Consider the following 16,768-nt stretch of genomic DNA (forward strand, 5'->3'; position numbering starts at 1 on the left):
TAGACCTCAGTTTTCTCACCTGTAAAGTGGGAATAAATAGCAGTATCTACTTCATAAAGTTTCTTTATACAGTGTAAAGTATATGTCTGGTGCACAATGCATGTTCAATAATTGAGGGTTAAAGTTATTATTATTACTGAAATGTGGAAAACATTATCAGTACCTTTGCAATTAATCCTCAACTCTCTCTTATGGACCAAATGAAAATTATCTTCAATAGTGGTCTTTATAATGTTTTCCTAAAGAAAAGTCAATAAAAAATTTCCTAAATTATCCAAAGTATCCTAAAGTAAACCCATTGTAGGCTTCAACCCTATTCTCTTACTTGGGATCTTTTCTAAGCTTTACAGTACCTACTCCTGATCTGTAGTACTTAATTTATTGCCCTTTGTTGGTGTTGTATATAAAGATTTCCCCTAGTATGGATAGAATATATTTCTTGCCACTTAAGGAAAGGTGGCTGATGGGAAATTAGGCTGATGGATGAATGGGAGAACTTTGTGTGATTTAGGGAAATAACGTAAGGGATTGGGATTAATTGGGATGTGGCTTCCAGTTTTTGCTTTAGCACTAGGTATAGTTCTGGGTAATTTACTTAATCTCTTTGACACTTGCTTTCCTCATCTTTGGAAATGAGAATGACAGCAATGCATGCCCCACAATGAGCTTTGAAAATTAACCGATTAAGACTAATATTTATAAATTCTAAAACCCCATATATACTCATAACTGGTAATTATTCTAATCTACACATTCCTCCTCTAGCATTCTGCTCCTTGGCCAATACTTTTATAAGGGAAGAAGGAATACAGGCTATGATCTCCATCTGTTCACAGATTAATTTACTTCTTCCAGACTGGGGAGTTTCTTCCATCCATCCATCCATCCATCCATCCATCCATCCATCATCCATCCACCCATCCATCTTGCATTTATTGAGCACTAGCTACGTGCTGTCATTGTGCTATGCACAAAGGTTGCAAACATCACGGTCATGGTTTCTCACAGACTTCTGAATATGTGGAGGTAACAGAACTCAACCTGGTTTTTCAGGGTCTTTTATGTCTTCCTTAAACCCAAGGAGTAAAGAGCTAGAAAAAACTAGAAAATAGTAAGATTTAATTCAGGTGACATATTGTTTTGGACATTTTCCAGCAAGATAACTATAAAATCAGGCTGACATTTATTCACTAGCTTCCCATGCTTGTTAAAATACTTTTCTTGCTGAAATCGTTATTGAGCTAAATTTCATCTAACATCTGGCTATCGTATAAATATAGCAATGAAAACATGTCTTGTTGCTTACACGTTAGGTATAAATTTTAGAAATCCAATTAGTGTTTCATTCTCTCCGCGCATTTTCCCTTTTATTTTCTTTAGTGCTTGAGCTAATTTTGGGCTCCTAACTGGAACTACATGCATTCAAATATTTTGCACACACCTATACAGTATAAACCAACTAGATTAAGGTATATTGCTTTGTGGTATTTCCTAATGATTGTGAGGTATTCCCTAATGATTGTGAGGTATTCCATACGTTGTTTATTCATTTATGCAACAAGCATTTATTGAGAGAAATGTCAAGCCTAGTTCTCAGTGCTGAGGGTGGAGGATACAGAATAAATAAGACACAGTCTTAGCCGTTAAGGAGTTTAAAACCTACTAGGAGAGACAGAAACCTACACAAATGATTTCACTACAATGTGACAAAGGTGATAAGAGAGGTACACATCCACCTGGCTCCTAAGGCAGCATTCTCCACTCTTCCAATGGGTTGCATGTTACATAAATGATTGTCCTCAATCCTTTCCTGTGGGTCTGTAACCTCTCAAAATTGAGAGGTTCAAACCGAGAACCCAAGGGAGTAAACCAGTTCTCATTGAGCCTACATTATCCATCTGGGTAGGCAGAACTTGCCAAATGCCCTAAGGATGGATCATCTATTTAGTAATACCAGTCTCATTTGAGTCACAGTTGTTTAAGTCTTCACTTTTTTTTTTTTTTAAATAATTTTTTAAAAAATTTTTATTTATTTATATTTATTTTTGGCTGTGTTGGGTCTTCTTTTCTGTGCGAGGGCTTTCTCCAGTTGTGGCAAGCGGGGGCCACTCTTCATCGCGGTGTGTGGGCCTCTCACTATCGCGGCCTCTCCCGTTGCGGAGCACAGCCTCCAGACACGCAGGCTCAGTAGTTGTGGCTCACGGGCCTAGTTGCTCCGCGGCATGTGGGATCTTCCCAGACCAGGGCTCGAACCCGTGTCCCCTGCATTAGCAGGCAGATTCTCAACCACTGCGCCACCAGGGAAGCCCAGTCTTCACTTTTTGACTCTACAATGACAGTCGATATTCAATGGTCTATTTTGCATAGATGTGAACATTTAGAATTAAGCCCACGAAAACACAATTTTCACTGTCGATATGAGGACCTACCACACTGTGTACTCTGCAGGCTCTCAAAACTTTTTTTTATTATATGGATTCCACCACCATTTCATTTGGCGTTGATTGTACTCAAATATCTAAACCTCTGGTCCTTCTAAATGACGCTTCTAGGATGGGACTTGCAAAAGCTCTGGATGAATTTTCAAAATCATCAAACACATTTTAAAACATTCAACAGTTTATTTGCACAAGCTTAGTAATATGAGATACAACATAATTCATGGAAATCAACCACAATGCTAAGACTTTAATAGATTATTCCAAATATTAAACATTACAGTTTCAATCTCCTTAACATTAGCTCTAACGTTGGAATAACATTTCAGTTAATAAAGAATTGTGAATATGACCATATGTTCAGTTTATTCTCACTAGTTTATCATGAATTACAATTTTATTGTGATTTGGGTCATAAAAGTGATAAATAATTGTTTATATAGTTTCATAAATTGCATGTTTATTTAATTAATCCTGAAGAGAATCTAGAAATACATTCCGATGGGTTATATAAATTCAGTGTATTTTTTAGCTCTTGGATTTTAACATGCATAGGTAACACTATAATTGCTCTTAAGTTTAATGTTTACTGTACAGGTTGTATAAGATTTATTTGACATCTATTTTCATAGGTTATTGTCATTTGCCAAAGTGAGTGGCCACAGTTTTTAAGCCCTGAATTAAATGTCTTCCATGTATTTTAGAGAGGGTTTCAAAAGTTACTGCTATTTTGGGGTGATCTGTAAAGTATTACAACACCAATGCAATTAACATGATTTGGGGTAAAGAGAGTGAGTTTTGTTATGTTACACTTTCCAGACAGTAAATACATCTTTCTAATAATTTTGATGCCATAATCATATTAGGAAAGACAAAATTACTTTCAAGTATAAAATATTCTGTTTGTATATTCTATAATGCTTATGATGAGAATTTACATTGGCTTTCTTTTGTCTGATAAGTTTGTCTGCTGGGCTTGCACTGTCATCTTCAGCTTTCACAAAGGCAATTTCTCTTTCAAATGTTCACAACATGTGGGAACAGTGTCAACAGGCTACAATAGATCACTGGGATTGATTCTAGCATTTGAATTTGCTATTCTGTTTTGGAATTTTCTGGTTCATTATGGAGTTTAAACCGGTACATGAGTTGCTTGGTTTCACGACCTAAGAAGAATATTCTGTGCTGTTTGGAATCAGACCTCTACTAATTAGATAGCTTAATTCCATCATACATGTTAGCGAGATATTTCTCATCTTGTAAAATCTTCAAGACTGAGCCACAGTTTAAGCCAGCACCTACCAACTGCATTAGGAAAAGGGTCAGACGATAGAAAGTATAAGAATTTATGAAAACATCAAGTGGCAGAAACAAAGTGTAAGAATCTTACATTTAAGCAACTATTTAGATACCAGAAAATACTTCCTTCCAGTGTAAAAGTTGAGGACTCTTTGAAGAAAATGTCGTCTTCTATCACGGAAACATGCATTCAAATTCTGGGCTCCCAATTTTAAAGAAAGCCCTGAAAACTTAAAAATGATGTTTATCCTTTGTACTCTTTTGACAAACTATATACATTTGCAGTGCAGGGACCACCTTACAATTTGGGGGGTGCTTGTTGTACTTTTCCTTAGGGAAGAGACGGCTGGCATCGTTTCCTGGCTGGGTATAATTCATTTATGTCCTTCCAGTGTTTTCTCTCTGATCTCTTTTCTGTATATCTGTCAGCAGCACTCTCCTGGGAGCAGCACAATGCACTTCATTAATAAGAGGGGATTAAAGGAAAAAGCCCCAGTCTCCTAATACACTTGGATAATTTGGTGCCATCCACAAGGCAAAAGACCCCTGCTGCATAGATGTCATTAGAAAGGTACAATTTCATTACTTTTTACTGGTAGAGCCTTGAGTGAAATACAAAATATGTTGTCTCATATGCAGGGAAAGAAAAGTGCAAAAGCTTTCATTGTCTGCATGCCCCTAAAAGAGTAGAATGCAAAAATATATTTTATGGTTTTTACGTTTATATGGCCTTCCTTAGTAGTCCTTGAATTCATGCTTTTATTAAATATGGAGCAAAATAAAGATTAAAAGAAAATTTTGTATCTCCTTAAATCACAAATGAAATTTATATATATATATATATATATTTTCTTAACTAACACACTTGCTTTGAATACCTATTATGTGCCAGGCACTCTGCTCGTTGCTGGAAAACAAATGGCAAAAACGTCATTCATGAGGGTTTTGTTTTTTTTTTTTCCCCAGCACTAACTTATTGAATGCTCTAACTGAAGTGAGTATAAAAGTGAGGGTATTAGAAGTAAACCATATGGCTGAATAAAAATGATCATAAACTAGTAAATTGTAAGCGTATTTGGAAAATGTTTCAGTTTTTTCCTTGCTAACTTAACTTATTTTTGAACTGACATGTTTGCTGATGGTTGATAGCATTATCTTTTGAGCTCAACCACCCCCAGTTTTAAGCCTTTAAGGGTATATTGTGCAAACATTTGAAAAGATCCATCATTAGAAATACACCCTAGTTCCTATAGATGGTGCCCCAAACAGGAAGCAATGTGCCTCAGTGGTGGAGGGTGTCGCCAGCCACCAAAGGGGCCTGGGATTTAGGCACCTGCCAAAAAGATGTCAGGGGGACTCCCAGGGACCCCACTGGTGTGATGTCTCTCTGGGAACCTCGTTCATTACTTTCTTAGCACTGAAGAGAATCAGATTTAATAGTGGTCCATTATCTCACTGCCACACACACACAACTGCCATTAACACTAAAAAGTGGCACACAGTTGGAACTGTGAGTAGGAGAAGACAGCCCTTGATTATTAGCTATTTACAAGCCACTCTTTGCAGTGATAGGATTTTGCTTTACTATTAGCTTTTGTTCAGTGAAATTGACTTTTTCAGCTCTTTAAGATAAAGGCTAGACTAGACAGTTAAGATGATAGAAACCGGGGTTTCCAGAGACCATTTTACTGACAGAAGGCAAAGCAGTATATGAAAAAAACAAGTTATTTTGACAAATAAATGAGTCAGTAATGAAAATGCTTAAAAAAACCTACAGTATCTCTACAAATGAAAGATTGGTCATCTAGTCAGCTTTGAATACAGAGCGTTTTGATGCCCCCGCCCTTTTATTTTGTGGTCATGTCGTTCCTTGTCTCTCATGCATTTTAATTCTTTAAAATATTGACGCGCACAATGCAGATTATCAACAAGTGTCATGAGAAGTGGGAGAGTAGCAGTGATTCGGACTGGCAGGGCCAGTTTATACCTTCTAGAACGAGCAGAGCTTAATAATTAACAAAAAGTCAGGACTCAACTAGTTATGTTTTTGCTATCAAAAATATGTCTCAGCTAATGTTTAAATATAGTTAACCAAAATGACAAACAAACAAAACCCCCAGTTTTGCCAATAAATTAAAAAAATAAGCAAAATGGTTAAGTGGTTAAAAGCTTAGATTGTTAACCTCATGCGGTGTATTTGAGGATGTGCACTGAAAACAGATCAACTATTTGAAACCAGCATGCAGATTTCCTTTTTCCTTATGATTTTTGTATGATGGTAAATTTCCACCCACCCCCATAAGATCTTACAAGTCTGTTTGTCCTGAATCTCAATGGGTGCCTTATGATGTGGATGTCTTATTAGGTGGAACACATATAGGATTTCTGAACATTCTTTGAATTTCTGGGCTTTAGTTCCATATTACCTTGGGCAGTAAGGAGGAGGAAGGAATATTATGAATTGGAGTTTGGGTTGAAAGTTGGATATTTGAAATATAAATGAAAACAATTCACTAGCAATGACTCTTGTTAATATTCTTTTGCCGAGGTGGTTTAACCTAGGGGAGCTGGTTATAAAAGAGCTTGTTGTATTTGCTCTCTTGAATGTGCATGACTCTATGACATACTCTGTGTTTTGCCATTGATTAACTTGATTTAACAGAATAAATACTCAAGTGAGGATTGACAATACTGGTTTCGTGGGAGAGGATGAGTAAGCTGATAGGTATGTCTGTAAGTTGTCAGGCAAGCCTTAATAAAATCTTGATACACATTTTAAATTGATTATTAATGAATAGCAAATAGATAAACTAGATACACATTGGCTTTGGGGATACTTCAAAAAGATTTTTTTTTTTTTTAGATTTGAAATTCATGATAGGTTTCTTTCATTCCTCCTTGGTAAATAATGAAATATTTACTGTCTAGACTGAGTAATATGACATGAAACAACAAACCTGCACATGTCTAATTTATAACAAATCTGTTTCCTTAATGGGCGGAAGAAAATCTGAGGACCGTTCTAAGGGCTCTTGTCTGCTTTCAGTGCTATCTTCTAGTCATACTGAAGACAACACCTCTCCAGATGGGTCTTTCCCCTTCTTTTCCTCACCCCGGTCAATGTCGATCATGTGCACCACTCCAGGTTTTAGAATCAAGTCGTCGGTCTCTACCTGGCTCCTGTTGTCCTCCACCTCCATGTAGCTCCCTTTTGTTTGCTGGGCAGCTTTGTTGAAGGCTTCTTTAAAACGACGTTTGAGTTCAACATCTGGACAAAAGACATACTCATAAAGGCCACCAGCGAGGACAGCTCCTATTATTGGTCCAACCCAATATATCTGGGGGAAAGATGGAAGAGTTATAGAGTGTAAGTAGAGTAAAACTATTCCTTTGAACAAGGTATGGATATAGAACTTAGCTGGTTTAAATTAAGAGAGCAAATGTGGGGATTCCCTGGTGGCACAGTGGTTAAGAATCCGCCTGCCAATGCAGGGGACACGGGTTCGAGCCCTGGTCCGGGAAGATCCCACATGCCACAGAGCAACTAAGCCCGTGTGCCACAACTACTGAGCCTGAGCTCTAGAGCCCACGAGCCACAACTACTCAGCCCACAAGCCACAATGACTGAAGCCCGCATGCCTAGAGCCCATGCTCTGCAACAAGAGAAGCCACCACACTGCAATGAAGAGTAGCCTCTGTTCGCCGCAACCAGAGAAAAGCCCGTGTGCAGCAATGAAGACACAACACAGCCAAAAAAAAAAAAAAAAAAAAGACATAAGCCGTTATTTTTAAAAAAAGAGAGAGAGCAAATGAGTCATGCATTTTAAAAAAGGAGAGAGAGAAATGGAAAGAAAATAAGAGAATACATTAAATCTACATCAGAGATCCATATATTGCTAAATAACATTTGAACAGAAAATAAGAAAAGGCTGTTTCCTCTTCTCTTTTCCTGCTTTCATTAATTATGTTCTTTCCATTTTCTGATAATCCTTACAGTAAAGATAGGTCCTCTTTGGGGGTACGACTTCTTCAGCTGAAATAGAGGAAAAATTTTCTGGAGAGTACTTTTTTTCTTAATATTGCCATCTTACATTGGTCTTTTGCATAATCACAACCATAGTACAGATTGTATCACTTGGGGCTTTAATTATTCAGTACAGCATGATAAATGGAATATGAGCTCGACCACTTAGCAATCTTGTTACTGCTTGAATCTGTTACATAACTTCCTAAACCTTAATTTCCTCATCTGCAAAACAGGGATAATAATAATACATACCTCATGGGTTGTCAGGATTAAATTGAAATAATACTTGTAAAGTACTTCATAGTTCCAATTTCATTGTAACTTGCTCCATTCCATTGTTTCCTAGACAATTTAAAGATGTATGGGACTAGGCTGGCTATAAGTCACTTTCCTTATGTTACATGATTTCCTCTCTCAAGTTTGGTGATTTGATTTAAGAGAAAACCTCATGGTTTGCCCATTAATCTTCTTGCAGAGTGCTTTCATGGTTCTTACACTGATGACTTGGTGGAAAAATCTGTACTGCATTTATGGATGATGGTTAGTTGAGGATTAGCCATTCCATAGGATTTTATTTCAATAACTGGAAGTTTCTATCATATTAGTTATGTGTCTAGAATAAAACAAGTTTTGAGTTTGGATAAACTTCAACACTTGCTTTAGAGCACACGTAGGCTGTAGAATGTTAGACATTCATTCAACAGATAGACTTGAGCAACAAAAACCCTGTCTATTGAGCACTCTTTCTCAGCTGGCTATACTCAGTGCTTTTCTTGTATTAACTCATTTAATTCGAATGATGACCTTTGAGATAGATATTATTATTATTCCATTTTATGGGTAAGAAAATGGACACGCAGAGAGGATGAGAAGCTTGCTTAAGATTTCATGCTTAGCAAGTGGTTGAGCTGGGCTTTCAGGTCTGTCTGATTTCAGACCTCTCTTTTGAACCATTATACTGTTTTCTATGATGCTACACTTCTCTCATTTGAAAAAAGTCTGATGAATGCTTCTGGCTTAAAACACTCTCTGGAAACGAAGCTCACCTAGCGTCCTCATTGCAAAATCTAAAGAAAATTCAAACTTTAAGCAGAAACTGAACACATACACTGTACAGGGAAATTGTTGACAAAGTGGCTACAAGAACCTTATGTTCACGTTCCTTATCTTGAACATGAAAGAAACCATGTCAGAGTTTACCTTCTCTATGCCCTTTCAAAGGAGAAATGAGAGCCCTCCTCTAAATGTCTTTGCGCTTTGTTCCTTTGGTAAGATCTCATTTGGTATGTTCTATTCCATAAGCTACAAATCCCGCAAGGGAGAAAAGGGACTGCTAAATCATTATGACATTTCCCCCAAAACACCTACGAAGAAGATGTCTAGCCACATGCTCTCAAAAATAAACAAATCTCAGTTTCAAGTTGCTATTCCCAAACTCAGAATGCCCTTTAAAGTAACTTTTAAAATTCATAAAGGTAAAGAAGTTCTACTGCTAAAAATATAGAAATCCAGAAGACTAAAAAATGTTATTACACTACACACAAAATTCATCATTAATATCTTGTTATTTATTGTCTATCCATCTATCTACAGACATACTTTAAATTAGTTGTTAATTTCACACAAGCTTTGCTACAAAATGGACATCCATTTTCTGTAGGATTAAGTTTGTTATAAAATAGCAACAACGGGAAACCTTGGATTCAATCAACAGCTAAGGATTTTCTTGCTACTTAAATTTTAACTAGTGTACCACAACTCAAGTAATTAATAAAAACATATATTTTCATTCACATATTAAAGTCCTCATGGATTAAAAGTTGTCATTTTTCTAAATTTTATTTACAAAAATTGTTTGAATAAGATGACCTAAAAGTTGTACTTTTATCATAAGATCTATACACTGCCCGTTACAAATTTGTATTCCCATTAATATGGCAAATCTTTAGAGACATACATGCAAATATCAGTGGCAAAGTAACCAGTCTCATGGGTGGTATTGACTAAGTTTTTCATGTCTGGGTCCAAAACCTTGCTTTTGATCACTGACTCTCATGCTGTTATTTAATGGGATAGATTACTTTAATGGAATAGATAGGTACACTTTTCTTAGAAGTGAATGCATATAGCAGTGGGGCAATTTCTTCTCCTTTGCAACATACATCAAGGTTGAGTGCGTGTGACTGTGTCAATAACCACTGTATGCGTGAGATTAAAACATAAGCGACACCTACAGCGGAAAAGAATCTGAGTATGTATAACTGAATCACTTTGCTGTACACCTGAAACTAACATAACATTGTAAATCCACTACACTACAATAAGAACATAAATTAAAAACATAAGTGACATATTCTTACATTCATGACTTAAAAATAAAAGATGTAAAAGAGCATTCACAACATATACATGAAAAGAAAAGCTCCATTTGAAGCTGGCCGACATACACCTATTTTTATTGGTTATTGTAAATTAGTGTGTAAGAGGTCTTCAAAACTGCCACATTATTCATTTAACGGATTTAAATTTCTTTTTGGTAAGAGACAATTGAAAAGAAATTGACTGTGGTATTTAACAATGGATACCACTGCTCTCTGGAAGCACTGTCCCCACGTTAATAAGTAGGGTAGGCATGAGGCTGAGAAGTGTGTCTTTTCTGAAAGTCATTTCTTTTTCCAGCTATGGTTATGGTGCTAATAGCATAAATATTTGCACTAATTATTTCTCATCATCTGCAGTTCAAATGCTTCCAACTCCCATACTATTAACTGGGTTCATGCTTTTGTAAACAAAAAAGGTAAATATTTTTGCAATGGGCTATGCTTTTAAGCATTTCTCTTTCTCTTCTTCTTCTTCTTTTTTTTTTTTTGCAAGCGTATTTTACGTTACTGCTGGGAAGGATTTACTTTCAATTATTTAAACACCATATTCACTTCACCACCCTGATTTTAACTTGTTCCATATAGGCAAACTCCATGTTCAATATATTCTGCTGAAGTCTGTCAGATACAGTGCCCAGAGCAGTGCTTTAAAAAAAAAAAAAAAAGACTGTCTCTGAAGGCCCAGAACTGATATGAGATGTTTTGTAGCAGATCTGTCCTAGTCTCTCCCTAGTCTCTATGCAAGATGTAATAAATTAGGGGTTCAGAGTTGGGAGGAAGAGAAACTAGTGAGCAAAATAATGGGAAAAAAAGAGCTCTCTGGGTAATTGTCCTCAACTGTAGGAAAACAGGCACAATGAACATGGTGGTTACCCAGTGGTTTTCCCAATTTCCCATGATAACGGCAGGTCCAAAGGATCGGGCGGGGTTCATGCTGGCACCAGTGTAATTGATCTATAGGGAAAAAGAATACAACTTCAGACACTGCTGAAACAGGGCTACTAACAGGTAGACTTCATTGCAATGTGCTACCATTTGCCAAGTCAGTTAGAGGAACTGTCCAGATGTTAGAAGCCATATCAATGTTCTCATCACAAAGTTAGCAGAAAAATCACCTAAAATGGACAGACGTAGCTGGATACTAAAGAACTACAGCTGTGAAACATAACATCTTCATCCAGCTCTAGGGTGAGGATAAACAACATGGATCAATTGCTTAAACGGGCTTGGAAACTTACTGCAAATAAATGTCCAATTGCAACAGAGAATCCAATTGCTAAAGCTATGGAACCAGTGACATCAGTCCGTTTGGAATCACAGCTGGCAAAAATAGTAAACACCAACTGAAATGTGATTATCAACTCCACCAGGAGACCGTGACCAGCGCTAAGATTTCCATGAACCTGGAGAGAGAAAAATACTCCATCTGAATTAAGGCAAGGGAACATTTTCTATGATAACATATCACTGTGAAAGGCACATTTTATCCCTGCAAAAACTGATGATTAGTTTGAGTCTTCTTTCCCACCCCTAGTTGAGACACTTGCACTCCTGCCCCCTCAAAAAAGAAGAAATAAATTTCTACTCATTTTGGGCCATCACTGATAATTAATTACGCTTACAATGACCAAGAGGGAGTTTGTACTGAATGTCCTTTTCTACAAAGGAAGCAAAATATACCACTGCTGCACTTAACTTATAGAAGAGTTTCTTTAGAGTCTTGTAATTTTATAAGGCAATGATTAAATCCATTAATTAGGTTTAAATGAATTAATATATATTTCAATTAAAATTTAAACCGTGTGTGGTTTTTTAATCAACCCTGGTGCTGAGCTAACAAATGATACTCCTAATCAGCTAAGAACAAAACTAGGATCAAACGCCAGTTTATTTTTTTAAGTGTGACCCTCGATGCAGATCATTTTAAATCTCAGGCACATGACAAGAAACAAAATTGTTCCTTCTGCTAGTGAACCAACAAATAATTGTAACAAAAATGCCTTAAGTTAAATATATAGTCAATATAGTCACTGGGATAGAGAGAGAGAGGAAAAAAACCAACACAATTTTTGTGCTACCCAGACTTAGTGCTATTCAAGTTACTCAATAGCACATAATGATTTCATATGATGTAGTCAGCGTGGCTAGAATCAGTTTTCACCCCTATCAAGAGTCATCAGAGGGGGCTTCCCTGGTGGCGCAGTGGTTGAGAATCTGCCTGCCAATGCGAGGGACACGGGTTCGAGCCCTGGTCTGGGAAGATCCCACATGCCGCGGAGCAACTAAGCCCGTGTGCCACAACTACTGAGCCTGCGCGTCTGGAGCCCGTGCTCCGCAACAAGAGAGGCCGCGATAGTGAGAGGCCTGCGCACCGCGATGAAGAGTGGCCCCCGCTCGCCGCAACTAGAGAAAGCCCTCGCACAGAAACGAAGACCCAACACAGCCATAAATAAATTAATTAATTAATTACTTTGAAAAAAATATGTGGATTAAAATGTCATAAAAAAAAAAAGAGTCATCAGACATTCCCTGGGAATGAATTAGCAATTTTAGGAAGGTCTCTTAAGCCACCAGTTGTCACTTGGTAGTCTATAAGAAGCCTAGAGTCGGAGTTTGAAAACAAGAGCTAAAGATGGTACCGTTGTGACTCCCAGGCCTCCCACCACACTGGGAGGCGTGACCAGATAGAGAATCCCGGCTCCAATGATGGCACCCAGGCACTGGGCTGTGATGTAGAAGACGGACTTGGCAATGCTGATCTTCCTCGTGCACACCATGGCCACCGTCACGGCGGGGTTGATGTGGCCACCACTGATGTGGCCAAAGCACTGGACCATAGTTGCGATGCTGAGTCCAAAGCAGAGGGAGATGAGAACCATGTCGACCGGTAAGGGCTTTTCTGCTCCACCCCAGTTGATGGTGGATCCCAGGCTGAGCAGGACAAAAATAAGCATAGCCAGAAATTCCGCTGTGACTGCCTTCCAGAAAGCTTGAGTCCAGACCCCTTTGAAGGCCACCATGATACTCTCTCTTCTACACAAAGGTCCACACTTACTGAAAGGAAAAACAAATCGGCATCAGAAGCTACCAATCCAAGGTTTATGCCTTTAGGTGAAGATGTCCAGGCCGGCAGTCTTGCCCCACAGTAGGGAGGCTACCCGGCCAAAAGTTATTTGCATACAGAGAAAGAATGCTTCTGGAAAATCTCCTTAATTACTTAATTATCTCTTAAGGAGATAATTAAGTAATTACTGTTATGGTTATTCTAACAGTAAGTATTGTTATGTTATTCTATTGAGATTGTTATTCTAATCTCCTTTGAGTTAATATCCAAAGATCATCCAGTTTCACTGGAAAATTATCTGAATTGTTCCTAGAAAGGAAAATGTCTAAATCAAGTTCCTTAAAGAATTAAGAATAAAGTATATTTACCTTGTAGTCAATTCCCTCAGAGCAAGTTTTTACGTTTCAAGGTACTTTTTACATGTCATTTCTATTTGGAACCTACAGCCATAAAAAAGGGAGGTCTTTTCCAGTTTTGTCCTTTATAGTTCAAATGGCATTCTGGAAATGGATTTGTAGAGCTGACTCTCCCTTCTCTCCCCCCATTGGAGTTTCTGGATGAAGGCGAGTCCTGCTAGGAAGCCAGGAAGGCTGGAAGGCTGGAAGGCTGTCTTTGGAGAAGGTGAATCTTGTTTGGCGGGAGGGGAACTCGTGGTGACTGGCAGGGGCGGAGGGGACAGTCAGGGCCGCAGCTGGGACCCGGGACTGGGAAGGGGACGCTGCCATGCTCTCCCCGGCCAGCGGGAGGAGTCCGGGAGCCCGACCGGGTCCGGAGGCGGCGCGGAGCCGTGTCAACCGCAGGCCCCAGGGGCCCCGGAGCGCCTCTCCGAGGGCGGGGACCGGCCACCTGGGCGGGGCGGGCTCCAGGCAGCGCCAGGTGCACAGACGCAGCGGCCCCGCCCGCTGGGTACCAGGCGCAGGCACCTCACCCGGGAAAGTGCATCCTGGCCTCCGCGTACTTTTGCAGGGTTGAGGGACCATCCTCTCTTGGGCCTGACTCTCCACCCCTTGACGTTTACCTCTCAGATAAAACCTCCCAAAGGGGATCCTGGAGGCCAGTGTGTACCAGCGGCGCCCCAGGCACCCTGCCCGCCAAGTGCGGGGGAGAGAGACTTGGGCAGAGCTGCGGCAGGCCGGTGGGCAAGGAGAGTGTGGCCAGGGAGACCGTGGCCCTCAAAGCAGGAGGCTCCGGAGAGCGGTTTTTCTCTAGTGTCTTCCGGACGGCCTTCTCTAAATTCTGCTGGTGCCTCTTCCTGGGGCGGGGAGGGGGCGTTGGGGGGGGAGCTTGCGCGCCTGTGGGCTGGGGGGAGGGGGGAGGATGGGTAGGGCAGCGAGGCAGCCTTTGGGATGGAAGACCCTTTTTTCCTCTTAATGTCTTTGGATCTTTAGAGCTGAGAAGGGATGGGGTTTGAGGATATTAATGGCAAGAAATGGTTAGGATTCCCCTTGGGAGGCTATGGCCCCAGTTACCCCATTATTCAAGACATTTGCCCTTATCCTTCGTCTGTGATAGTGCGGGAGGGGAGCAGAGTGGAGAGCATTTAGCGGAGACTGTCATCCCAGGGGACTGTGAAAAGGGTTAGACAAGAAAGCCAGGTATTTTAACAGTTTAGAATTGTTGCAGCTTTCCCTCTGACGGGTTACGGAGCACGGGCCCTTCCCCGCACTCCCCCCCCGCCCCCTCCCCCCGCCCCCTCCCCCCGCCCCCAGTCACTTACAGTCCCCAGGAGCCCGGGTCCAGCTGGTTGGGCAGTGGAGGCATGCTGTACCAACAAGGACCAGAGGAATGCCGCCCTGACCTTTAGGATTTCGGCTCAGCCCCTGGTTTGACATGGGGATTTGCTTCAGAGTTGGAAAGAAAAACCGATTTTCTGCCCAAGCCTAGGTGGCTCCAGAAGGGGACCAGCCAGCCCTGTCCCCAGCGGTCCCTTGCCCCAGTGAACTCCTCTAAGTGAATCATGTAATTGGGAAAAACCCCAGCTGGGAGGACAATGACATCACACTCCCTAGAGGAAGAGACAAAAACAGCACTTGGAGCAGGGCAGCGAGGGTGCCCTGGGGGAGAAATGACAAGTATCCCAAAGGGGGAGAAACTCACAAATTGAAAAAGATGTTACGAGGCTGGCTTCTGAACTCACCAGTGGCCCACGGCTGTAGCCGAGACGGCAAAGGGCAAGGTGCTATGTCAGGCGATGGTCCTCTGTGGCCGGATTTAGTGGGAAAAAGGAAGAGGACAAGGCAGGAAGCTAAAGCAGCCAGGTGGGCAGGATGCGGCAGGTCCCATTCTCAGCACAGGGATCTGGGAGAGGGCGCCCTGTGTACAAGCCGCCTTCCTGCTGTACCCTCTCCCTCACCTTCCCTAATCATTCTCTGTGCATTTGCCTCCCTCTCCAGAGACCTAATCTGAGAAGCTCAGTTGCTCTTTCAGCTTCAAGATTTTATCAGCGGGAGAAGTAAAAACCCAACCCCCCAAGCCCCCAAACAGATAGACTCCTTAAGCATGCCTTTAGCTTTCTTTGAAAACACGCAAAACGCTGATCTCTTTCCAGGGCAGAGTGACCAACCTCAGTCGGCTGTGAACCCCAAAGTCCCCTGGCAGCACATACATACCTCTGGCTTGACAAGCGCTCACCCCAGCTCTCTCACAGCCCCTCTTAATTATCTATCGTCAATGTTCCCTTGCCTGTTCACACTCCCTGGAAATGCATCATCACCATTTGTTTCGCTTCTTTCACCCCAGAACAAAGGGGGTTTGTTGATGTGACCGGGTTGTACAGAGCCGGACACATTACTTTCTAGCTGGACGCCCAGCCTGAGCCACTTCTGGACAGCTGAGGCCATGGGTGAGTAATTTTTCTGATGAAAAATACTACAGATAGATTTACCTCCATAGGGTCATTTTCTTGTGCTTTCACAGGTCTCCAGTATCTGGAGGATTTTGCTCCAAAGCACCCCTTTTCTTCTGCCCTCTCTCTGCCTCTCCTCTCTTATGAATATGCCCCGTACCCAGCCCTGAAAGAACCACCCACCTGCCCGAGAGTTTCCTTCTAGATTCTGCCTGAGAAGGCACACGTATCTGTAATGAAAGAGTCCGAGTTTCATCTTTCGTCAGAGCATTGTTCCCTTAAGGCAAAGAAGGACTTACCCCCACTGCCTGGCTGCGGGTCTGTCACTCATGCCTCCTTTGGCTAGAGGGCAGCGCTCATTGCCTGCGCCTGGGCTCCCAGTGCACTGGGAGTCAGATTACGGCCACTTGTCTGATTGGGTTTGTGGAGTCTTAGGGGTGGAAAGATTCTGCACCATGTGGCAATCGCTAAGTTATATTTGAACTTGAAATGACTTTTTCTACCCGATCGCTATAGACACAGGGCATTTCAGGAACACGAAATGCTGGCTCACATTAATGTTTCTTTAGCTGGTGACCCTTGAAAATGAGGATTTTCCTAAATCTTTATTTGAGTTCCTCCCACCACAGAGAATTGCTGACAATTTGTCTTTTTTTTTTTTTGGTTACATGTATAGTTGAAATTGGGCAACTATTACAGCACGGATTTGCATTA

At 40.8% G+C, this 16,768-nt stretch overlaps 1 protein-coding gene across 8 annotated transcripts; it reads right to left on the reverse strand.

Annotated features, from left to right (window-relative positions):
* Nucleotides 1–2,607: 2,607 nt before the first annotated feature.
* AQP4 (aquaporin 4) lies at nt 2,608–16,447 on the reverse strand. Of its 8 annotated transcripts, none has more exons than XM_036823755.1 (7): nt 16,238–16,320; nt 15,347–15,408; nt 14,927–15,029; nt 12,785–13,199; nt 11,384–11,548; nt 11,019–11,099; nt 2,608–7,075 (listed from the first exon to the last, which is right to left on the reverse strand). In XM_036823755.1, the coding sequence occupies exons 3-7, from the start codon at nt 14,968–14,970 to the stop codon at nt 6,797–6,799; spliced, it is 984 nt and encodes a 327-aa protein (XP_036679650.1). In that variant the 5' UTR covers nt 14,971–15,029; nt 15,347–15,408; nt 16,238–16,320; the 3' UTR covers nt 2,608–6,796. The 8 variants fall into 8 exon arrangements, with proteins under 8 accessions (XP_036679650.1, XP_036679651.1, XP_036679656.1 ...); XM_036823756.1 differs by having other exon boundaries at nt 15,347–15,507; nt 16,238–16,292; XM_036823761.1 differs by lacking the exon at nt 14,927–15,029.
* Between the last annotated feature and the right edge of the window lie 321 nt (nt 16,448–16,768).

The sequence above is a fragment of the Balaenoptera musculus genome, chromosome 14 (genome assembly GCF_009873245.2).
Source record: "Balaenoptera musculus isolate JJ_BM4_2016_0621 chromosome 14, mBalMus1.pri.v3, whole genome shotgun sequence".
NCBI lineage: Eukaryota > Metazoa > Chordata > Mammalia > Artiodactyla > Balaenopteridae > Balaenoptera > Balaenoptera musculus.